At 37.8% G+C, this 24,347-nt stretch overlaps 2 protein-coding genes across 4 annotated transcripts; both read left to right on the top strand.

Annotated features, from left to right (window-relative positions):
* Positions 1-1,922: 1,922 nt before the first annotated feature.
* myoz1a (myozenin 1a) lies at positions 1,923-7,232 on the top strand. The gene is made up of 6 exons (XM_035904724.2): positions 1,923-2,166; positions 3,767-3,853; positions 4,128-4,315; positions 4,960-5,230; positions 6,170-6,335; positions 6,415-7,232. The coding sequence occupies exons 2-6, from the start codon at positions 3,769-3,771 to the stop codon at positions 6,647-6,649; spliced, it is 945 nt and encodes a 314-aa protein (XP_035760617.1). The 5' UTR covers positions 1,923-2,166; positions 3,767-3,768; the 3' UTR covers positions 6,650-7,232.
* Positions 7,233-7,327: 95 nt separating this feature from the next.
* On the top strand, positions 7,328-23,539 carry hhat (hedgehog acyltransferase). Of its 3 annotated transcripts, none has more exons than XM_006783585.3 (12): positions 7,328-7,866; positions 8,698-8,846; positions 8,936-9,000; positions 9,242-9,355; positions 9,444-9,638; positions 10,614-10,826; positions 11,102-11,279; positions 12,954-13,104; positions 14,853-14,888; positions 17,344-17,545; positions 18,005-18,149; positions 22,506-23,539. In XM_006783585.3, the coding sequence occupies exons 2-12, from the start codon at positions 8,726-8,728 to the stop codon at positions 22,589-22,591; spliced, it is 1,506 nt and encodes a 501-aa protein (XP_006783648.2). In that variant the 5' UTR covers positions 7,328-7,866; positions 8,698-8,725; the 3' UTR covers positions 22,592-23,539. The 3 variants fall into 3 exon arrangements, with proteins under 3 accessions (XP_006783648.2, XP_006783647.2, XP_087706204.1); XM_006783584.3 differs by having other exon boundaries at positions 7,328-8,223; XM_087850078.1 differs by having other exon boundaries at positions 7,328-8,279.
* Positions 23,540-24,347: the final 808 nt, after the last annotated feature.

The raw sequence follows: 24,347 nt of genomic DNA, 5'->3' as shown, positions 1-24,347 counted from the left end.
ACATTTGTATTGATGTCAAAAACCCAATGTCTAATGGCTTTCCTACATTTCAGAATTGTGCATCATAAAATATCTTAGACTATATAAAGTAAAATAAGATACATCTTACTTGGAATTGAAGTTTAACTTAAGAACAATGTTGCACATAGCATATAGATCAATTGTACTTGAATACATTCAAACATCCAAACAGAGCCACAAAGTTACCAGTTGCATTTTCTACTTTGATTGTGTGCTCAAGAACACTAGAACAATACAAAGTTAACTGACTTTCAGAGAAAGTTACTGCAGATTTAGTTAGTGCTTCAGAGTCAAAGTTTTCTAGATCAAATTAAGCACATAAAATCTGACATTCACTCAGGACCCCTGGGATTATTTTGCCAACTAACAATCATGTTTTTATAAATGTATATGAATTGTAACAGTAATATTTAAAAATGACACATTCATATTGTGTCAATTTGTACATATGATACCTCTATATACCTGTAGATTTACCTTTTTAAAATTTGCACAAAAAAGAAAAAATACACACTAAGGAGAGTTATAGAGTTACATACATGTTTATACAGTCATATGAAAAAGAAAGGTATCACAGGACTGTATAGTCCTGTGAAAAATTAAGTACTCTTTTACTGCTAGCATAGGAATTAAGGGGTAAGTAGCAGCCAGGTGCTAATAATCAAACACTCATTAGGCTTCAATCCAGCAAAACAGTTTGCTGGATTGAAGCATTCAGTTGCGTTGGCACAATGTCACAAGCTTCCCAGTCGTGGATATCCCAGCAAATTTAATTCCAAGGTCAAACCATGCAATGCTCAGAGATATTACAGGGATTTGGGTTTGTTTTTTCAGCCACAAGATCTAGACACCTTGCAATTACAGACTCCACCACCTCTTTTTACAAAAGTATTCTATAGTCAGATGTGAGGCCATCTGCCTGGCAGTTCAAGCATGTCATGAGACAGGACAAGCACAGCAGCAAATCTACTATGGAAAAGCTGAAAAACAAAAGAAAAGAATGCTGAAATGACCCAGTCAAAGGCCAAACCTCAACCCAACTGAAATACTATGGTGAGATCTTGAGAGAGCTGTGCATAAATGAATGCCCACAAACCTCAATGAACTGAAGCAGTGTTGTAAAGAAGAGTGGACCAAAATTCTTCCACAACAATGTAAGAGACTAATAAAGTTACATAGAAAAAAATTGCTTTAAAGTTATTGGTGCTAAATGTGGTTCTACAAACTACTGAATGTACTTAGTTTTTCACAGGATTACATAGACCCCTGTAAAAACTTTATTTTTCACATGATCATATGCCTGTATTGCATGCTATTATTATCACTATAATAATGTAGAAAAAATCTAATAATGTTAGAGCCTCGCCTAAAGGATAACTCTGTTGTAATGACAATGTAAGTACATATATTTACTGAAGACTTTTTAAGCCCTGTGAAAAGTTGTGATGTCAAAGGCAGGTTGTGTTTTTGCACACAAGAAAGCAAAAATTTGTGTTTTCTTTAAAATGGAACATATATAGTTACCAGTAAGGATACTAATGACATATCTTTGGTAGTTTCGGGGTTTGCACTCCACCACATTCAGATGGTTTGCACAAAATATTTTAAATATCTGTCACCTCATTGTCTGCATGTCCATCACATTTAGTAGTTCAGTAGTTTGTAGAAACTGAAAAGTCTTTCTGTGTACCCTAAACACACCCCAGAGTCCTTTGAGGTTATATTATAGTTGGGTTCTGTCCCCCTCACTCTTTGCTACTAAATATAGGCTTCTGAGCCATCTGTGAGAATGATTTTGTTCCCTTAATATCACCATCAGCAGTTTCAGCTGGCCAACAGAGACTTCTCCCCTGACTTTAATGCCCCCTGCCCCCTCCTCAATCCCTATTCATACACCCAACCTCAACCTCCTCCTCCCGTCTTGATACGAACACCAACAGCCCCAACCCCCTGAAAGAGCTGCCATCTGAGTGTTGGTTGGGTTTTGCACTTCCCGGGACCTGGGTCCAGGCGAACGTAGGGTCAGAGGCACTGAGGGATTTGTAAACTTGTGATCGAGATCACCAACATTGGTCCCTTGGTCTCCTCTTCACTGTTTGGTATTTATAGGTCTGTCTTTCTTGCCAGGACAACAACAAAAACTCGGTGAGTGGATCTACACCCCACAAATCACTGTGTCTATTTGTTCTACCAATCAACTGACAGCTGATAACTGGGAGGATTTCAGTTTTGCATAGTGCAAAAGCCGTGAGAGGGATTTAACATGCAATGTGGTCCCACTCATATTTCTGCAGCTGATCTTAAGGAGAAACTAATGCAAGACCTCAAAAGTTCAATAAATGAAAATGATCAGTTAGCAGTTTAATTTTATGACAAATAATTAATTGCAGATGCACCATAGCTATAAAAGTTCCTTTGCAGTTTTGAAAATTATCAAAGGAGTGGTTAAATGTGCTGACCATCTCACTCGGTGGGTGTTGCATATGTTTTATATGGCGCTGCCAAACCCTGAGAGGGGTTGGTAAATCTGAGAACAGACTTGTCTGAGCCTTTAATTATTTAAGGGAATTAAAAGACAGTGTTGAAAATCCTCCTTGTTAACATCCATTAACTAAACCAGTTTGTACACCTGTTTTGAGAGATGGCCAAATATATAGTCAGAATTGTTTTGGTGGAGATGTGTTCTTAAGGGTTATGTTGAGCCCATTTGATAGCCGAATGACGCCATTCCATGTCGCTAAAATGTCTTGGCTGGAAATGGCTTTTAAAAATAGCTTCAGTGGGTTGAGTTACAGCCAGTAGATGTGATGTGATGTTTTGCCACTTGATTGGGCCTTAAAGAAACTGGTGAGAGCTGAAAGTGTTGATATCTGTTCAGAAAGACAAGAAACTATGTAACGCACGCATATAATTACATGTAAACCAGATGCACGTCTTTCACAATGGATAGCTTGGCCTATGAGATAGAGGGAAGTTTTCCCACCTTTACGTTTCCATGCAAGAGACTGTGATAAAATATTATGAATAATTCCATCATTTTTAATAAGCCCGAGGCTTCTGTCTCAACCACAACATGGTTCTGTTTACATTGGCACAGACTGTGTACAGATCTTGTGTTTCCAAACAAAACTGAAACACATATTGAGCTATACGTTTCCTTCAAGGCAGACATCTGTTTCACTAGAGAATGTAAGAAATCTGAGGGCACTGACATCCTGTTTGAACTTGAAAAATGAGGAGGGCCCTTGCTGTCAGTCTGTCTGATACATTCAGGTCCCGGGGATTCACTTTCAGGCGTGGTGGTAAAGTGTTGATGGTTGAGAGTTATTTTGTGACTATGGTGCAAATCAACGGTAACATTGAAGCAACAACACCCCTTTCAGTGCAATTAAAGCTTTACAGTCAAATTATGATTTATGAATTCCTTTGAATATGGATGTGTAGTGTGAAATAGAAAACTACAACTGAAGGTATCAATTACTTTCTCTTATTTGGTTTCTATTTTTTTAATTTATGTTTTTTTCATACTAAACCTCCTAAAGTTTTCTATGTTATTTATCTAGACTTAATCCCTTTAAGGAGCTTTTTTTTCTGGAGAAGTTTTGATATTACTTAACATTAATTAACTTTTGAGTCTTGAACATAAGGGTTTCATTGCTTAAGTATGTGTTCAGGTTAATATCATCACTTGTTCTACATTTTTCTAACCAAAGGTAATGTTCTGTGTTCTCCCCTGGCCCTCAAGTCATGCCTCTGGGTACACCTGCTCCCCTAACCAAGCGGAAAAAGCCCTCCAAGATCATAACTGACCTATCACATATCCCTCAGGATGGTAAGGCTTACATAAAATGACGTGACTATGAAACCAAACTACCACTGCTCAGTAGAGCTCTTTCATATAAACACAGTACACAGAAATACACGGTGGTAAAACAAAAAAGGGGTACAAATATTAGAGAACTAGTTGCTTATTTGCAGTACAATTAAGTCAATCTACTTTACTAATAAAGGATACCATTCTTTAATGAAACAATGTTTATGAGTTAGTACTACTTTCAACCTCATTTACCAATGTCAGGGCCATTGTTTGGCTCTCACTTATGTAGAATATGAGTCAGAGCCAGAGGCATCGGAGTTTGACCTGGGAACAAAGATCAGAACTCCTAAAGACATCATGCTGGAGGAGCTTTCCCTGCTGAAGAACCGAGGATCCAAGATGTTCAAGATGAGACAGCAGAGAGTGGAGAGATTCATCTATGAGAACAACCCTGACATCTTCAGTAGTGAGTCCATGGTGAGAGCCTAGTTCATAAACAAAACAAAGTCTTGTTTGTCACTGCAATGGAAATTTATTGACACTAGGTTGATAATCGAAGCAAATTTGAGACAAAGAAATCTTGAAATAGCTTTGAATCACATGCAGAAAGGTAACACCTGAAGAACTGTATCCTTACCTTTACAATTTTGCTTTGGTTGATATAAATATTTGAAAGAAACCTAGTACCAGCATGCAGATGGTGATTATTTAAATGTAAAGTCACCTGGGCTTTAATTATAATCATACTGATCAATTTTAACAGTGATATAAGAGGGTTTTTTTGGTGTTGAAGCAGATAAAGATGTATGATGTGTATGATTGATTATAATGGCGATACTTTGCTCTATATGGGGTGGCTGAAGCTCTGGAGGTAGAGCAGGTCATATGCTAATCGCAAGGTTGGTGGTTTGATCCCTGGCTGCTCCCACTTTGCATACCAAATATCCTTGAGCAGAACACCAACCCCAAGCTGCATGAATGTGTGTGAATGTTAGATAGATAGCATTTATGCATAGAAAAAATGGTTGTGTGAATGAGGCAAGTTGTATAAACAGCTTTGAGTGCTCAGGTACAGTAGAAAAGTGCTATATAACAACCAGTCCATTTACCCTTTCTTTCAGGACAACCTGCAGAAGTTTGTTCCCTCCCTGGGCGGTCAAGTGGGAGGTCAAATAATAAACCTCGGTGGGCATTTTGTTAGCAAGGATTCTGGACGCCTGAATTTTGTAGGGCTACAAACAGGAGGAGGGGCCCCTCTGCCTCCCCCAAAGCCTGGAAGCAAAGGAGCAGGAGGAACGGGAGGTGCAGGTGGAGCAGGAAGTGCAGGAGGAGTTGGTGTGGGCGAGAAAGGTGGAAAAGGAGAAGGTAGTAGTGAGTGGTCTCCACTAAAAGGTTTGTCTAATTTGTTTTTCTTTTGGCCATTTGTAGTGCAATTCTGTTTTATGTACAGAAGGCAATTTTCCAAAAATTATTTAAAATGCATTAACAAAGTGTGTTTACATCTTGAGAAATACATCTAGAAGGACAACGTTATAAATTAATAAAAAATAACAGTGTACACAATATATATATTTGTTTTATTTATTTATTTATTTATTTTTTTTAAACCAAATTACATATATCTATTATACACTGAACTATTCAAAAATGTGTTGAATATTTGTATTTGCTTTCTTGCTAAAAGTACTAAAACCACCATGACCAGCTGGTTAGTTAGCTAAGCTTGGCTTAAAGTCTGGAGAAAACTGATAATGAGCAACTGTAAACCTCATTATTTGCTATGAGGTACTTTGTGCGTTTAATCTATACACAAGCCATAGTGCAAAAAACCCAAACAGGTTCCAATATGAGGTTATCAAGAAAGCACTGCAGGAAGTCGCAGTTTCTGGCACATTGCAGTTCAACAATAGCCTAGGGCCAGTTAAAAAACTATGCTGGACAAGTTGAATGGCCAGCTGCTGGTCTTTTTGGGCTAGTAATGGTTTTTCATTGAATGGATTCACCTTTGAAGCAAACAGTCAGTATTCTTATATTAAAATACAAATAAATATCCTTTATTGAACCACCAGTTCTGGTAGTTTTATAAGTGAAAAAAATTAGATCTTTTTAGCTGCTCCTACCCCTCACATTGTTGCATAAATCATTGCACAACTAAATTTAGAAAAAGCTCAAATAAAAGCTGTCTGTCTGCAGATAAATTGTGCTAGTTTATTTTGCCACAATCTTTCAATTTCTAGCAGCAATACCTGCATAAGAGGGGCATTTCAATCATGCCACAACCTTTATTTTTAAGTTTTAGTTACCAGCACATGTGGATGACTTTCTTTACAGGAGGTGGAAAACATGACGGTACTAAGCAGCGAATTCATGTGAAAACCTACGTGTCTCCATGGGAGAAGGCTATGAAGGGTGATGAAGGTCTGTTAGCCACTCTAAAAACCAATATGCCACATCCCAATGCCAAAAGGGAATTACTCCAGTACAAGTGTTTCAACAGGTAGTTTCCTTGAGGTCTGATATGTAGAAGATTTGTGAAAAAAAGGAGCTTTAATTAACCTTTCACCTTGGTTTGACAGGAGTGCCATGCCCTACGGCGGTTTTGAAAAGGCCAATCAGTTTCTGAAATTTCAGCTGCCAGAAGCTGAGGCAGCCAAAGAAGAGCCTGAACCTGCAGTGGTGTACCATCATGACATTAGCTGCCGGCCTTCATTCAATCGCACTCCTATTGGCTGGGTGGGCAGCAGTGAGCCCAGCAGCATTCACATGGAGACGGATGCTGTGCCCTTCGATGGAGAGACCGACGAGCTGTGAAAGCATATTAATAGTGATTACTATGCACATACTCACACACAAGAGTAACTGCATGCATACACCATAGCATGCACACACAATAGTTGAGCTTACAATTAACTATTACACTGATGAATTTGAATCTCCCAGTGCGGACAGTTAAAAGCGTACAAACAAAATGAGGTCCTGATCTTAACATGCTCTTTATTTGGTTGTAAAGCGACAAGTTTTATTTGTTATGGGGAGATGAAACATCAAATGTCTATTTGATAAATTTATAAGTTGAGCCAAACAGTCCTCTAATTTGTCTGAAAGTTTGCTGTTGTAGGTGAAAAATTGCAGATTGTCCTATTGAGGAATGAATCATATATGATGAATAGGTGATGAATGCTAAGTCACTATTGTGCAGGCTGTCTGAACTTGTTACCATAACTGTTATCGCTCAACATTGTCTTTTTTTTGTTGTTACAAATGTCTGATGATTTGCTGCGCTATAAAAACCTAAAAACTTGTTTAACTCAATATGCATGCTGTTGCTGATCCCTTAACCAAACAAAACAACACAACACAGTTTCTCCACAATAAACTGTAACACTGTAAATAATTTAGTGCACTCTGAATGAATTCTTGAAATATACAGTATTTGTATGTACAATGTAAATTACAGAAATGTTATTAACTATTAGGATGTCTGGGGTGGGGGGGAGAAGAAGTGAACAAAACAAAAAAAGATCATCCTTATCATGCCCATGTCATATTGTGTACTCACTTGGCAAATGTCATGTGTGCTAAATACAGAACAGTTCTGTATTTAATTAATCTTCTAATTTTTCATTCAAGAAATGGAGAGTAATATAAACAACAACAACAAAAACCCATACACACTGATGTCTTCAGTATTATCTGAAAATTCCCGAAAGTCTGGGAAATACCTGGTAGCTTAAAGTAAAAACAAAATAAGAAATCGCGAGTAACTGCTATGAGTTCGGCTGAACTTCCAACACTAAAAATGAAATCACGACTAAAGTGCGTTTCTATTAATAATACTTCTCCAGTTAAGCAACTCCCGCACAATTGGGGGCAGTCATGTTCCAAAAAGTTCTAGCCAAGGAAAAGCAAAAAGAAGAATGCCATACCTTTGAATGTTGGATACCGGGGGAATCTACTGTCCAAGCACTATTATACAGTAAAGTCTGCAATCTACAACAACGCAATGGACACCAGCCCAGTATTACTAGGTAACATTACGAAGTCTTCAACCGATAAGCTAGCTTAGCTAAATATGTATTTTGGTGGGATGGCTTACGGAATTTCCCAGGAAACCTCGCAAATTAATGCCCAAATTTGCATGTTGAAACATACATGCACCGACTTTATGTCAGTGGGCTCTTTTTAAGTTGAAATACCGAGACGGTTTCTGGTATAGAGTAAGGCTAACTTGTTTAGGCAGCTGAGAGGGTCGATACGTCATGGCCAGCAACCTCTGGACAGTGTTACCTAGCGACGGCAGTGCTAGCCAACAGATTAGCACTGACAAGCACTGCCGTCGCTGTGCGTCCTTCAGTCAGTAGAATGAAAGAACAACCAAAAAACACGTAATTTCCCTCCACACAAGCTTCTGCTGTGTTTCAACTAAAGGATAAATCTCAGGGTATATTGAAGTGTGCATTTAAAATAGGTTATGTGTGAAAATCAGTTTTAAAAGTAAACTAAAGAAAGTTCTCCAACCTTTGTAGTCTTCTTGTTATCTTCTCTTTGTGTTGTATATGCACACCCAAACAGTGTATTGATTATGAGAATTACTAAGAAGTATCACTACTGAACTATTTACAGTGTCTTGTTGCCATTTTTCGTGGTTTCCTGCATTAAATTGGTAAAATAAACTTGTATAAGCAGTACTGCATTGTTTAACTATTTATAACATGTGAAAGCAAGATTTTTTTCTAAATTATTAATATTTTTACCACATGAAATGAGTCAGAACTACAACAGATAGTTTCCAAACATAACTCTACTAGGAATTATGCTGAGTGTAATCTTGGTCTGTGGTCATTTTAATTTTTTTTTAGGTATACTATAGCGGATTGACTTTCATTGATGGCATCCATATCTAAAGCCCAGTTGGCTCCCTTGCCAAGGACAGAGGTCCTTGTCTATTGGGTGCTTTCCTTGGGCTCTCATCTCTACTCTTTCTATCAACTTCACAGGTTCAGCAAAGGTATAGTAGAAATATGACTACTGAAATATTAGTTGGATAAAATGAGAAAAATAAATAAATAAAGCTGTTATATCTTGTTTTTGGCCCAGAGTATGAAGCGGGATTAGAGAGAGAATTCCAGTTGGAAAAGGGCCTTGTTAAGGGTTTTAAAAGGGTAAGTTCAGTGCTGCATTTATTGATGGAAAGCCATGTCTGAACCAACAGACTAGATTTTAAGACTTCATAGTGTACTAAAGGTTTGTGGTAATTTCCAGTTCATTTTAAATTTAGAATAACAAAAATAATAATTTCAATTTAATCGATGCATAGAAATAAAATACCTTAACAGATTTACATTGTTTAAAGCTGCTTTTGAACAGGTTTCAGGTGTTATAAGTGCATTGTTTTGTTATCAGGACCCTTTAGATTTTGAGTGGAATTTCTGGACTGACTGGGCTAAGCACTCTTTACTGTGGACTCTGATTGGTCATGCTGTCTTATCAAGATTAACCAGCATCTTTTACCCCAAGGTATGGAGCTGTTGCTACAGTAATCTTTAAATATAATATAGGTGGCAAACAGTTTAATCCCACACATTTTTATGTGTTTTTCCATCAGCTTAGAGCGCCAGCACTTGCGATATATGGCTTCTTAGCAGCCAGCAGTGTTTTGGGGATTAAAGGTGTGAGTGTGCTGCTGGTACATCTGGGCTTGTCCTTTTCTATGGCCCAGCTGCGAAAGCCCGCTCTGTCGTGGGCATGTAACCTGCTGCTGCTCTACACACCTCATATCAACGAACTTCAAGACATCCAGGTGGGTTGACTTGGCTTTAACTCCTACAATAAATCTTTTCTTGTACGCTTGTAGGTGTTCTGAACACCTACAAAGCAACACCTAGTTCAAAAACAAACACAAAAATAGTAACTTTGACTGCATCAACAACAAACCACAGACTGTTCTGCAAAAACTGTTTTATTTCTACATTGTATTCGCAGACAAACACAAAGCCACTAAATCCTACACAAGGGGCTTGTGTAGGATTTAGTGGTATCTGCCAGTGAGTGGTTTTTTTTTTTGTCCCATCCGTTTCTACTGTGTCCCACTGTAGAAACAGTGGCAGACTAATCCATCTGTAGATATGAAGAGATCATTGTAAGATGATAAAAACACAGCAGTTCTTATTTCCAGGAGATTACATGTCCTTTAAAACATGAAAAAAATCTTTTTTTAACTGCTATCCCAGCTTCATGGGGCAAAAGGCAGGGTATATGCTGCTTATTTATATATTTACCAGCCCATCACAGGGCTTTATAAAATATATAAATAATAATGTTAAACTAGTTTTTTTTTGTAGAAAACCTTTTGTTATCCTATAGCAGCATGATATCCAGTTACAATTTGAAAACTTCCTTTATCCTTGGGATTGTTACTAAATGTCATATTTGCCAAGAACACAAGAGGGCGCAAAATACTAAGGTAACCATTTGGTCACTTGCCTACTTTCTACAGAATATCCACATCACATGGTTAGGGTGAATTTATTTTGAGTATATTTATCTAACAGATCAATTTCCTCCATGATAAATGATAAATAGAGATAATTTCAGATGAAATGCAAACATTTAGATTCATTTTTTTAATGTTACTTAACCATTTCACTATAGTCCACTTATACTGTATAAATAAATAGAATATATATTTAGTGTCTATCTTAGTGCTGTTACTACTAATGCAATGATTTTGATGATTTTGATCATATGTAATTGGCCTTCCCACTGTATTACACAGAGAGGCTGGTATGCGAGTGATGAGGAGCACTATCTGCTACTCTTCAGTGTTGCTGTTTGTGGTCTGCGCTTCATCAGCTTCAGCCTGGAGCACTGCTGGAGCCCTGAAGACCAATGCAGTGTTGTGCAGCTTTGCTGGCTGTTTTCGTATACCTTCTATCATCCTTTTTTCTATAATGGACCCATTATAACCTACAAAAACTACATTGAGCAGGTAAGAGACATCAAAGCATTCTTCTAGATTAAACTGAGAATCAAATTTTCCTCTTTGTTTTTTTTTTATCTGCAAGAGACTGAAGCTGATTGGTGCTCCTGAGAGCAGATCTCCCTTTTACAGCACAAAAGAGCAGTAACATCACATGTTCACTTATTTTTTTAATCAGCTTATCTTTTTTGTTGTAGTTTTGTACTTATCCTTACATTATGTGTTGGCTCTTTTATTACAACCCTGGCAGTCCTTAACAACATGCTCTCTTGCTCCACTAACAGATGCAGAAGTCTGTGGAGGAAAGTAACAGGGATGAATCTGCCCTTAGTTACTTGGTGCTCAGATTAGGACGGATCATTTTGTGGTGGTGTATTGCAGAATACATGATCCACGTCATGTACATGCACTCCATCCAGTCTAATGAGACCTACATAGAAATTCTTCCTCCTTGGGCCTTAGGCAAGTCTTAATACTCTGTTTTTTTCCACCAACAGCACAGCTTTCTTAAAAATTTTACTTTACATTTACCTACTACATGCTACCACCACAGGATTATGTATGTTTTAAAATGTTCTCATATATGTGTGTATTTGTTTGTTTTTGATATAATAGTTTATTTGCACTTAAATTAAATATCAGCCCACTCTAAATTAGCAAAGCTGGTCTCTGACATGCACATAGAGTCAGATATACAGTTTATGCAGGTGGTTGTCTAAAATGTCTTTCATAAATGTTTTGAATGTTAAGCAAAAATTGGTAACATGAATTTTAAAACACCTCTTGGATTATGAGCTTATGTCGAAGATGATATAATAGAGAAAAAACACACTTGAGTAATCCAAGGTTACTGGTTATATGTTAAACCTGCACTACATCTGGTTTATACCACAAACGTCTGGGCAGTCGTGTTGTTGCAATCTGAGCACAGTTTGCTTATTGACACAAGTGAATTGGTGCCATCTAATCCTTCATTTCTTTATATTTTGCTTCCAAGAAGCCACGCTTTCTTGTAAGTGGTATTTTAAAGCAAATGTCTTGAGGCTTTCTGAAGGTCTGAAATACTTTGTTACTATTAGCCTGTTGCAAAAACATAATTTGTTCCAATTTTCTTCGTTCACTATATGAAAAATGCCAAGTTTGACACACATAAAATATTATTTCTGCAACAAGGAGATTCCTAAAAAGCTGTTCGCTAGACAATAGGCATATCTGAAAATTTGAAGAAATTGGACAAGTGGCCTAAAATCACTATACTGCAGATGAACAAAAATGTCATATCCTTAAGAAATTGGAAACAAAATCCAGCAAAGGACCTAAGAGATGCTTCTGGACTTGCAGTTGGTTTGTGTATTCTTTGCCAGAGCTTCATCAGATATGGTCTTAGTGGAAGAGTGGCCATTATGTATGCCAAATTATACAAAAACTGGACTTAAAATCGCTGATCTTATCTTATAGATCTTATTGAGTAATTAATCCAAATTTGAAATTTTTGGTTTAAATCGTTATCAATATGTAGAGAGGAGGTCAGGAGAGAGGTACAAGTGGAGGCTCTGTCATGGTTTGGGGCTGCATTTCAGCCAGTGTTGTCAGGGATTTGGGCAAAGTTGATGGAATTGTGAAGAAAGGTATATCAGATTTTGATCCACCGTGCTGATCCCAAACATACTGCTAATGCAGTAAAACAAGCCTGGATAGAAAACCACACATTAGAAAACATCAGTCAGGGATCGACAGGCAACATCCAAAGAAGAGCTTTGGAATGTGCTTCAAGAATCCTGGAGAACTATTTCTGAAGACAACTTAAAGAAATGACAAGAAAGCTTACCTAAGAGAGTTTATACTGTGTTGCATAATAAAACTGGATATACCATGCAGATGATAAATAATAATAATTTTTTTTAAAAAAAGAAGAAAATAGGAAGAAATGAAGTTTAGATCAAGACCTTTGGACAATAAGATGACTGGAAAACCTGTGGAACAAACAAATCACATCTAATCCTCCTTTCCCATATATCTTTTGAGTTTTTACTATAAATATAACATCATCATCACTAACATACATTTGAGGATTATATAGAACTTTTTTACAATAAGAATTTTTGATTTCACCACCTACTTTCATTTTCGTCACAGGTGGTCTTGCTCTAGCTGTCGTCCAGTTCTTCTATGTGAAGTATCTGGTACTGTTCGGCCTTCCATCCATGCTCGCTACTTTGGATCAGCTGGTTCCTCCCAAGCTTCCCCGTTGTGTCAGCATCATGTACAGTTTCACAGGCATGTGGAGGTAAGACAGTGGAATCAATTCTGGGAAACCACAGTGATAGAATAACAAACATAGTACTATAGTGGTCTTACAGCTTTGCTATTTATTCCCTTTGCTAGAAAAGCTACCTTTCCTCATGTCCTTAAATTAAAACAAAGTCATTTATTGTCAAGTTTCAAAGTGGGCGCAAAAAATAGTTTCATTTTATGTTGTTAATAGTAAGAACAACAGGTTATCCTACACAAGACCACCTGAAGATCATTCTTTCAGACTCGTCATAATGATAAGCACATGTTAAGCTATTATTTTTAGGCCAATTTGTTTTCTTTAATTCATAATCAGCAGGTTTGTTGCAGTGTTGCTTAGACAGCAAGGAAATTATGAAACAAACTGAAAGCTTGTAGAGTAAAACCAAAAGCTTTAATAATTCAATTTTACTTGTGTGTCAGTTAAAGGAACCTGGATATTTCCGGTTTATTATTATTTTACGCAGTGCTGTGTAATTGTAAGAAACAGGAAAGATGCTTTGATTTTTTTTCTGTTTCGTGGTTTAGAATTTGCTCGTATTGAATTATTTCTGTCACAATGAGCGGAAAAAATAATAATAACTTGTCTTTTCACTTATTTTTTCAATTAAAATGAAAACTAGTCTAATAGATCTATTCCTAGTTTATACTGAAGGGGTCACAATTGCTCAAGTTAACGAACATGCAAAAGAAAACGCTTGTTACAAGGGACAAGCAGGTATTTCATTAACAAAAACAATAACACACTGTGTATAAGTATATAAATAAGGATGAACATTTGTGCTAGAGTGCTGTTAGTATTTAGACTTTGCCACTTCAGAAAATCTCTTTATGTATTTATATAGTGCAAAATATACATTCATTTCATCTTATCTATTACAAGCTTATACAGTGCAGTTATTTGTTGTTTAGTTCTTAAAGGATGCACCTTTATGATCAGGTTTCATGTGTATGATGATGGCAGGTTTTACTTCATTTTTATAGGTTAAGGGTAGACAGTTGAAACAACTCTTCATATCTTAGAAATAAATCCTCCAAAGTAATAATCATCATCACAATGAAGTTGAATTAACATCTCTCTACAAGAGCTTATATCCTGCATCAAGGGACGCTTTACTGCAGGACCATTTTAGCTTGGCGTATAAACTAGCAATTTATTATAGCAGTGGGCAGTTTTTAAACAGAACAAACATACCATTGAGTGCAAACCTTGAACATATTGCCGTCTGCAACAGAAGGAGTGACTCAAATTGGGTTTAGATCCTGGTTATAAATTACCAGAGTATTCCAGCAGTTTGTCACTTTCTCCCAGTACAATCAGTATTGTTCCCAAATGTAATTAACAGTGAGAAATTCCCCATATTTAGAGTACAAAAAGCTGAGCTAGAAGCATGTGTGTTGGTATTGCAGTAAAAAAAACGAAAAAATTACAGCTGTAGGATAAACGGACCAGTGTGCTGACACTGATGCACTCCAATCGAGCCTGTGTGTGTGCGCTGGTCGAATTCACTGATGGATTGCATAAAGCTATCCATCAACATTGCTGATGAAACAACTCCAGTTATAGACTGAGCCAAATCTAATCTTCTTAATGACAAAGAGGAAGCACATAAACACAAATGTGTAAACATACTTATTGCACAGGTCTCAGTTTATATGAAGCCCAGTGCTCAGCTGGTTCTTGCTCAATGATATATTATTATTATGTAAATTTGTGACTCAATGTATTTTTTTCACTCTTAGGCACTTTGATGAGGGGCTGTATCGATGGCTCATCAGGTAAGAGGCACTTGAGCGATGGACTGACTAATTCCAATGTTAATGCATACTTAAAATGAGAAATGTCATCTAAATCAAGTAATGCCTCAAGAATATCTACCTATCTGCATCCATTTATTTGTCTGTCTTTATCTATGTCTGTCTTATCTAATATTTGGAATACTTTTGTATCGCATCTGTTATCTATTATGCAGTTAAAGAGCTTATTTCCTGTGGGGCATTGAACTTGTCAGCTGAATAACCTTAAAAAAAAAACATGCCATTCTCCTGCTGCCTGCCCACATTTTTCATCACAATGGATAAGGATGCTGCATTTGCATGTAGGCTTTCTCATGATTATCAGGTTGCATGTTGTTGGTGAACAGTTCCTCTATTGTGGCGCTGCCCGTGCACCCTGGAGAAATGCCTCCTTGTTTAATATGTGCATTTGTAATTTGCACACTTGTACTTTGGACAACACACATTATTGGTTTGTTTGCTTTTAATGATGCACACTTGGCTGAATGCAGCCTATTGGGAGTTTACGGTTTGCTTGGTGGAGGCAGGTTGCTACATTAAGGCAACGCTACAGTTGCATGGTTGTCAGAAAACACAGTGGAAATGTTCCCCTGTCTTGGTTATTATTTGCTAATTAGGGTTTTATTTTTTTTCTCAGTTGTGTGACGGGTACAGTATGACGGTGCATGTGTACATCTACTTTTATGAAAGAATGCATATTAGAGATTTAAAATGGCTCCAATTAATTTGCTCGAGATCCCAGAATTTAAATTGCAAATGCAAGTTTCCATTTTAATTTGTGCCCATTGGAAATTGTTTTCTCCTGCTTAATGGCATCAGTTGCAATTATCCTACCGCAGATGCAAAATGATACCCATGACACAATGCCCCCGACGTTCCTTCTTGCAAAAGTGCTTTTAAAGAGGTTTTAATGCAGTTCTGAAATTCAGTTGAAATTGTCTGAAGAGCGTTAGATGAGTGCGTAGGTGTTAAATGATGTACTCCACATGACTCACTGACACCCCGTCTCCCTGGGCAGCTAAGTGGCTCATTCTTCGCCATTCCATTGCGCTTTTCCTGTCTGTGTGCCACCGTCTCTCAGGTTCTCCATTTCACTCGCATTTAGTTATTGCCCAACAAAAGAGCTCTCACTGGGTTATTGATTGAATTATTGCAGCTACACACAAGCAGAAGCATTTGATCTCACACCTTAGTAAATATTGGTTGCAAATATCTAAGTGGGGGAATAGGTTGGGTATGGTGCAAGGTTAGAAATTAACTTCGGTTTTTAGTGCATTTAAAGCAAAACCGATTAAGGAAGCTGCATGCCTACACAACAACAATAATATACACTACACTCTTTAATTCCTAATCACAGTCGATAAAACCTGTGAGCATGTTGTAGTCTGCACCACCTGCTTGGATTAATCAGGTGTTACATAACACATTGATTAATCAGAGATTAATGTACAGCATGATATTATCATATTTTGAAAAACATCTGTTTAGAATCCATCTACATCCAAATGAATGTATTAGATGGATAGATACTCTGCATGTTTAGGTATTCAGTTTCCTCTGGCTCTGACAATCTGGTACCTTTCCATCTGTTTTCGCACCTACTTTCATCCTCAATATGGCCGAGCTGGCCACCCTATTTCAGGCTTAGAAAATGCTGGCTCATCTTTCAGGAACATTGATTAGCCACAGGGTGGCTGAGATAATGAGTTCCCAGCTCAGCAACACTGCACACAATGATTTGTTTGTTAAGTGTGTTGGAGTGATGTAGCATGTTCAGACTCTTGTCAGTACCTCTGGGACAGACAAGGTTCTCGCAGTATCTGAGGCAATTTTTCTTCACAACATGCTCTGCATTTGATAACGACTGGACGCTATTCACATCCAGTGTGTTATCACATGAGGTGCTATTTTTATACCACATGGAACGTAATCTAATCTAAACCACAAAAATGAACTGCAGGAGCTGCGCTATAGCTTTACCGTTTGATGAATTACCTCATGAGAATTGTCGCTCTTTTATTTAACTGTGTATCCTCACAGTTTATTAACTGATACACTGAAGTCAGAACCAGGAGCAAAAGTGCGCTAAAGTGTTGAATAATACAGAATTTGTGAGTTTGACAGTGGGTTAAATGTGTGTGAATCATAAAACACTTAAAAACATTAACCCTCCTCCAGAGTTGTTAATAGGTTGATTAATATTCTCTGGTTTGCCTCTATTTTTGCAACTAGACGTCAAAGCCACGTTTAAAAGTAAAATCAGCATGACCACGCAGTTTTTTCTGGTTCTGATTAATTCATCTTTGCATTGTGGTGCTATTTTTACACTTGCAGTGTTTTGCACTGGTTAGTCTTTACACAGGTTAGAATCCCCTTTTTCATTTATTCTGTTGACACTGGATTGCTCTTATTTTTATGACATGTACTCGTGTTTCAGATACATCTATGTTCCACTGGGAGGTTCACGCCATGGTCCTCTTTGCAAAATGTTTTCCACTGGTGTTGCGTTCGGATTCGTCTGCCTCTGGCACGGTGGACATGACTTCTTACAGTACTGGGCCCTGATGAATTGGGCTGGAGTTCTGGTGGAAAATTCTCTGAAGTCTCTCTTTGCCTCGACCTTTATTCACTCCATAGTTGTAAGTTTGAAATCCATTGACGGTGCTAAAACATTAGGAGGTTTAAATTACCTATTAAGTCTTTCATATAAGATGTGTGGATGTAATAAAAATCTCTCCTGCAGTCAGAAATAAAGAGGTCATATTATGTTATTTAGTGAGAGATGATGCCTAGAGAGGGTACACTAATTACAGACTGGAGACAAACTGGCTGGATCTTGTCACATTTAATTGGGAAGTACAGTTAACCTCAAATATTCATGTTAGTAAAAGCCTGTTCCCAATTGCTTCTTTGGCCATAGCCTTGGGAGATGGTTCATGTTCTCAATATAGTGCTCATATCTGATGGCACACCGTGAAATCCACCTAGTTTATGGTCACACAGTTCATTTGTGCCAGGTGCCTCTCTGTTCCTTCTGCCATGTACAATAGAAATGTCTTGTGGTTCGCCTCTTAGTATTTATTTTTCTGATTTCCCAGGAGCAGAATTTCTCTGCGGCGATGAAAAGGCGATGCATCGCCCTTGTCTTCGCCTTCTCCACTGCTATGCTCATCCTTTCTAATCTGGTGTTCCTTGGGGGAATACATGTTGGCAGAATCTTCTGGAAGCGTGTCTTCATTCACGGTAAATTGCTTTCCACAACATTCACTCAGTGGGAATTGCGTGTGGCTTTATTTTGCAGGATTGTTTCAGCTGGCATTTGTACATTCTCCTGTGTGGATTATCAGCCATGTGCTCCTTTTAATTTGACAGCTGAGTTGCATTGTAGGACATCACATGTTTGCCCTCAGCGGTGAGAGCAGCTAAATATTGTTTTTCCTAAAGCAACAGAGCGAAGCCAGCCAGTATGTACTAGAAAATAAAATCGGAAATAAAATATAAGAAATCGTTAAAAATTTTGCTTCTCTGTAGGTTTGTGTATTTAACAGTTTTTCTAATTTAATTAATCTGCACAGGCGAATAAAGAGACATCTGCTTATGTGGTTGTGCCAGGACCTTTTTTTCTCCCAGTGTCTCTTTTTTTGGCTCATTGGATACCTAAAGAAAGATGGCAGCGCCTCTTGAAGCCTGTCTAGTTACGATAAGCAGTCTGAGCTGCACTCCCTGCTGCGCTGGGAGCACAGTCGGTACAAAAAAGCCCATCAGTGGAATGTCACATCATCAATATTGTATATTAACCAAAACTTTAATGTGGAATTTTAATTGAGTTGAATATGAGTTTACTCATTTATATCGCTAAAATGTGGCAAACATAGAGGCTGATTAAAAGTCCAAAATGTAAATTTTTATTCAAAGCTGGCAGAGGTCAAAGACAGTAAAGCAAGCAGCCCTGAAAAGGATCCAGAAGAAGAGCAGGCAAACACTAAATCCAATTGTCAGTCACAAAGGAGACAAACACAAAAAGATAAGAAGGAATAAGACAATCTGGCAGAGATCTGTGGAAACTGACGAGTGTATCTATATAAAAACTGTTGGGTGAGTCGCTAATTTAACACGGGAGAGAAACGGGAACCGGTGTGGAAGATGACACAAGAAAAACTAATAAGGCAGTGGCAAATAGAAATAAAATTACCGCAGGAAGTAAAACAGACGAGAAGCAGTGATTACAAAATAAAACAAGCAATAGCTTGAACCAAAACATGACATTTATCCACTTATGAGCAGCGGTGGAAGCTGTACAACAACAACATTTCTACCCTGTAAAGTTTGTACAAGTGTTGGATGTTAGGAAACAGCTGCTTAATTGCTTCATTCTCTCTTTCTTTCTTTCTTTCTTTCCAGCTCTTTCTTTGACTCTACTAACTCCTGAGGGAAATAAGTGACTCTTTAGCTGCTAAATACATTTACCAGCGAGTCCCAGACTGTGCCAGTGTGCTTATGTGTGGTGCTGAAACTATGGTTTACACTGTGCTCATGAGAGCTGAAAACAATTGCCTGCTGTTTAAAATAGGATTTTAAAAGGAACTTGAAGAGATGAAAGTTGTTACTAAGCTGATCTATGTAGTGCCAGGGTTTTGGTTTTTTTTTTTAACAATGACAGATTGTTGTTTTCATTCATTTAAAAAATACATATATATTGATGTGAAGATCATTAGTATTGATGTGAATGGTTTACTGTTAGATTTAAAGGTTGTGTAATATCACCCATGAATGCCATGGCAAGAGGTAAAGTCAGGTAACAGATAAAGGGCAAAAGACCGTCTTTCTATCTCATGCTGATTTTAGTTCATGTTGTGCAGTGAGTGTAAATCCACAAACTAAAGCACTTCTTTATTCCTTTTCTTTAACACTATTTATTATTTTAGCATTTCTGTTTATACCACAGTCTGTGGGATCTTAAAGTCAACCCTAAGCAGTCTGACAGGGTATTTTCCAGTCACCACTTAAAATTTTGTTGAAGGCAGCAAATGGTGCGTAACTTTACACCTCCTCTAGCACTCCTGACCTCCTTCGTGCTCACAAGACTGTAGTCTCGGTGTAAATAAGTTAAGAGGAACCTAAAAATAAGTGCATGGTGTTTGAAAATACCATTTCAGTTGTGAATTATTCAGAGTAATAGCTGCGCAATAGCTGAGAATCTCAGTTTGCTTTTATGGGGATTTATTAAGATCATTGAAATGCTAAAAATAAAGACTGGAAAATTAGAAATACATGATTTAACAAATCACTTAATAAGCTTGGTTCTTTCACTGATTACATGTGTTTTTGCACTTTAAATTGATATATAATGGTTCCAGCAGAAACGCCTGAGGCAGTTACTTGTGTCTGCGTGTGTCCTCACAGGAAACTGCAGAGAGGGAGCTGTGGTTTAATTAACATGAGTGTCTGGGACTGTGAGTAGTGCAGGCAGTAGTGTAATTGCTCCCTGACCTTTCTGGCAAAATGTACAACAAACAATTTTCTGAACACACTGTGTGTCTTAAGTTGTTTGTGTTAACAGTGTCCCCTTGAGTCTTGCACCTGAAAGCCCCAATGTACTCTAAAGTTACAACTAAGAGACAGACCAAGTTTTAATTCAAGAGTACACAAACACAGCAAAAAGTACCACTGCACTGTTATGTGTGGGTTTTTTTGTTTGTTTGTTTATTGCACGCACAAATGTGCTGATGACATCTTCACTGTTACCCAAGGAGTACTTTTTGTGTTTCATTTTTAACTGCAAAGATTCCTTAAAGCTCAATTCAAGGCACATGAAGTCCTAAAACTGGCAATATTTCCCCTTAGAACATTTACCTAACATTGGTAGAATTGCTATATATTTACTTTAGGCAATAAACGTGTGTTGTTCCCAATTTTAGCACATTCTTTTTTGTCTAAATAATAATAGTACTTTCTGGGAAGAGACACAAGTCCCTTCTGGGGTTGCGTCAGGAGGGACATCCAACATAAAAGCATGCCAAAGCAAACATGCGGCGCTACCCACTGTGGTCGGCTTAGCAGATGACTCCCCGCATTTCATTTTACCGTAGACTTTTACACCAGCTGTCCTTCTTATTTCAACCCTTCCAAGGATTTATATCTCCTCCAAATCTTGAAGCAGAAATCTTTTGTGTGTTAGGCCAGGTTGTTAACCACTACACCGTTAAGCCATAGTATTAGCGTTTCAGAAGCTAGTTTTTTAGTGTGCAAGCATGCTAACATTCATTAAGTAGCACTAAACAGATCTTGTGTATAAAAGATAGGTGGAACCCTTATCTGATTTGACTTTCTTTTCTTTGTTTATTTTAAAGCAGACATAACTGTGATTGGGATAAGACCATAGAGTTGCTAAGCTAGCAGTGGCTAGTTAGCTTTGTTAGCTGGGTGAATCTATAATCCACTGATAAGAAATGGGACAGAGTCCATAGAAAAATGACTGAGTGACTGTCAGTGGTAGGAAAACAATCACATTTTCCTCTACTTCTGCCTTTCTAGTGATATTATATAAACAAAGAGGTGAAAAAAAGCGCTAACCTACAATTTTTAAGTTTCTTTTTTTATCTGAAAAGTTGTTCTGGTCATCAGTTGGTTTTATTTTGTTTTTAGATTTTAGTTGCCTGCAAAAAACATTGCGAATATTCAAGAAGAAACTAAAACACCAAATACATTTTTTAAAAATACAATCAGTTCCAACATATTTCTGAAGTTACATTTGGCTAGTAGTGTTTCTTTCAACTTTGCCTTTCTACTATGTTAGTTGTTGGCCACATTAAAGATTGGATAACTGACTGGAGAACATATTTCACACTGAGGGTGTTAATGAAATGCAGATACCTGCAAAGGCAAAACACTGGGATGTCTTTGCTCACAATGTACACGCAGACTAGAGGGCTTTAAATAATGAATAAACAGGTGAGAAAGGCTTCATATAATGATAGCTTATGTGAAAATGGTTATACCCAATGTGATTAATAATTAGTTCATATTTACTAAAACATCAAGGCTTTTCTTAAAGATGGTTGCAATCAGACAGAAACGCACTATGCATACTACACAACACAAAACTTATCCTCCGTGCGCCATTAAAATATTTTGCATCATAATAAAGCTTTTCTGGCCTCAGCTCATGTAACCTTTTTTTTTACGCAGACAGCAAACTGACAGTACAGCTGTGCATAAAGCAGCCAGTGTGTACGTGAATTAGATTTTGGCATGAATAGAAAAGAATAGACCATTGAAAAGCATTGTGGGTGCAGGTGCAGGTTACTGAGATAATCTGGAGGCAGGCCAGTTGGGGAGGAGGTGCAGACAGCTGTCCTTACCTGCCTGCACGACCCTCGGAGAAACAGCTAAATATAGAAAAAGGAGGGGAAAAACGTAACACAGTATGTGCAGTATGGCACATAGAAATGAGCAAACCTACTCACTTAGCATATACTTTTAAGCTGCATTTACGCTTCATTCATAAATAAATAACTGACAACAATACATAGACTGCATTATCCAGATAGTTTGTAAATCAAAAAACATGCAAATATATTTGCTTTCTTTTTGTTTCAGGCTGGTCTACCATGGCCCCACCAATGCTAGCTTTCCTCTACTGCTATGCTCAGATTGGACTTGAGTGGACTCCTCACCCACCGTGAGTCACCTTGACTTAAGAGCAGTGACTGCGAATCCCTGCTACTGGACAGATACAACAACCTGCTGACTCCACTGCCTTGCTCTCACCAGCCAGAGTCTCACTGTGGTGGACCTGGCTCATAGCCACACAACCTGTCCAAACCTGGCTGAAGTACGGCTGAGCAGCCACTTTCCAAAACCCGCAGGTCTGCACAAAATTTGTCTGTAAGCTGATACTTACAGAGAAAGTTTTCTGAACTTTGGGTGAAATGTAAGTGCACCCAAACTGTAATAAAATGCTGAAAATTTAGGGCAGTCTGTAATAGCAGCCCTGAGGCAGTAAGCTAGATAAAATCACTGCTATTCTAAGAAACTGTAAAAGAAAATGTGGACTCTGAATCTCTCACTTGGTTATATGACTTTGACATGGTATTGCTCGGAGTTGCAGGAAGCTGAAGAAAATACCGTCTTCCTGTAGCTCTCCACAAAAAACAATCAGATGTAGACGGTTGACAAAAAAAAAGCATATCCAGCTGCAGCTTTTGATTCAAAACACTAATCCTGTTGATTATCAGTTTATTACATCTGGGATGTAATAAATGACAAGCTGTTTTTTGGCTTATTTGTTGTTACACACTAAATCACCTTTCATTTCCAAAATGTCAACATAACAACTAAATTTAGACAAAAGTAAAATCTCATTTTGTTGCAAAACTCATCTGCCATCTGTCCAAATCTGTCAAGTACTTGGTCATCAAGGACTGTCAGAATGTGCCTGCTCAGTCAAAGCAATGTGATTAACACTGAGGGTTATGAAACAGCAGAGGAGTCCAATCCATTTGTGGTTTACTGTAAAGCTTTTGTTTCAAGGGGGTTTTGCAAGTCATAGGCTGATTACACATGTGAGAGTGACACTGCTGAATAATGTGCATTAGAGCTGATAGATGTTGTTGTGTGTGTTTGTGTGTGTGTGTGTGTGTGTGTGTGTGTGTGTGGGGGGGGGGGGGGGGGGGGTATTTAAGGCACTTTCGAATTGTATGTTCAAAGTTACACTGCCAGATTAAATGTCAATGTATATTACTCAATATTCACTCCATTTACTTCAAAAACAGGTATTATACTGTACATATTAAGAATAAATATAATATAGCCTTATATACACTCCGTGTTACTCAGTGTTGTTCAACTGTTAAACATTTCTAAGGATCATAATGTAAATATCTAATCAGCTAATCACATGGCAGGAACTCATTGCATTTTAGCATGTAGACATGGTGGGAAAAAAGGTGATTTAAGCGACTTTGGACATAGCATGGTTGTTGATGCCAGACAGGCTCATCAGGGTATTTCAGAAACTGTTGATCTACTGGGATTTTCCCAAAACACTGTCTCTAAGGTTTACAGCGAGTGGTCCAAAAAAGAGAAATTACCCAGTGAGCAGCAGTTCTCTGGGAGAAATGCCTCATTGATCCCAGAAGTCAGAGGAAAATAGCTAACTACTTTGAATTGATGGAAAGGCAACAGTAACTCAAATAACTAAGTCACGCAGAAGAGCATCTCTGAGTGCACACCACGTCAGCGCAGATGGGTTACAGCAGTGGAATACCACACCAGGTGCAGCTCCTATCGGCTAAAAATGGAAACTGAGGCATCACAATTCACACAGGTCAATAGGAGGTTAGAACAATCTTGCCTGCTCTGATGAGTCTAGATTTCTGCTGTCACATTTGGATGGTTAAGTCAAAATTTGAAAAAATGACATGAAAGCATGAATCCATC

Source organism: Neolamprologus brichardi, chromosome 13 (genome assembly GCF_056152115.1).
Source record: "Neolamprologus brichardi isolate AB-2024 chromosome 13, ASM5615211v1, whole genome shotgun sequence".
Classification (NCBI taxonomy): domain Eukaryota; kingdom Metazoa; phylum Chordata; class Actinopteri; order Cichliformes; family Cichlidae; genus Neolamprologus; species Neolamprologus brichardi.
The sequence above is the reverse complement of the archived record's forward strand: the minus strand, read 5'-3'. Positions and strand labels throughout refer to the sequence as shown.

What these genes read in the sequence shown, in the direction of transcription:
- myoz1a (XM_035904724.2), top strand. Translation starts at nt 3,769, where the DNA reads ATGCCTCTGGGTACACCTGCTCCCCTAACCAAGCGGAAAAAGCCCTCC. An exon ending in TGAGTGGTCTCCACTAAAAG is followed by an intron (nt 5,231 to 6,169) that starts GTTTGTCTAATT and finishes CTTTCTTTACAG; the next exon opens with GAGGTGGAAAACATGACGGT. An exon ending in CAGTACAAGTGTTTCAACAG is followed by an intron (nt 6,336 to 6,414) that starts GTAGTTTCCTTG and finishes TTGGTTTGACAG; the next exon opens with GAGTGCCATGCCCTACGGCG.
- hhat (XM_006783585.3), top strand. Translation starts at nt 8,726, where the DNA reads ATGGCATCCATATCTAAAGCCCAGTTGGCTCCCTTGCCAAGGACAGAG. An exon ending in ACGAACTTCAAGACATCCAG is followed by an intron (nt 9,639 to 10,613) that starts GTGGGTTGACTT and finishes TGTATTACACAG; the next exon opens with AGAGGCTGGTATGCGAGTGA. An exon ending in ACAAAAACTACATTGAGCAG is followed by an intron (nt 10,827 to 11,101) that starts GTAAGAGACATC and finishes CTCCACTAACAG; the next exon opens with ATGCAGAAGTCTGTGGAGGA.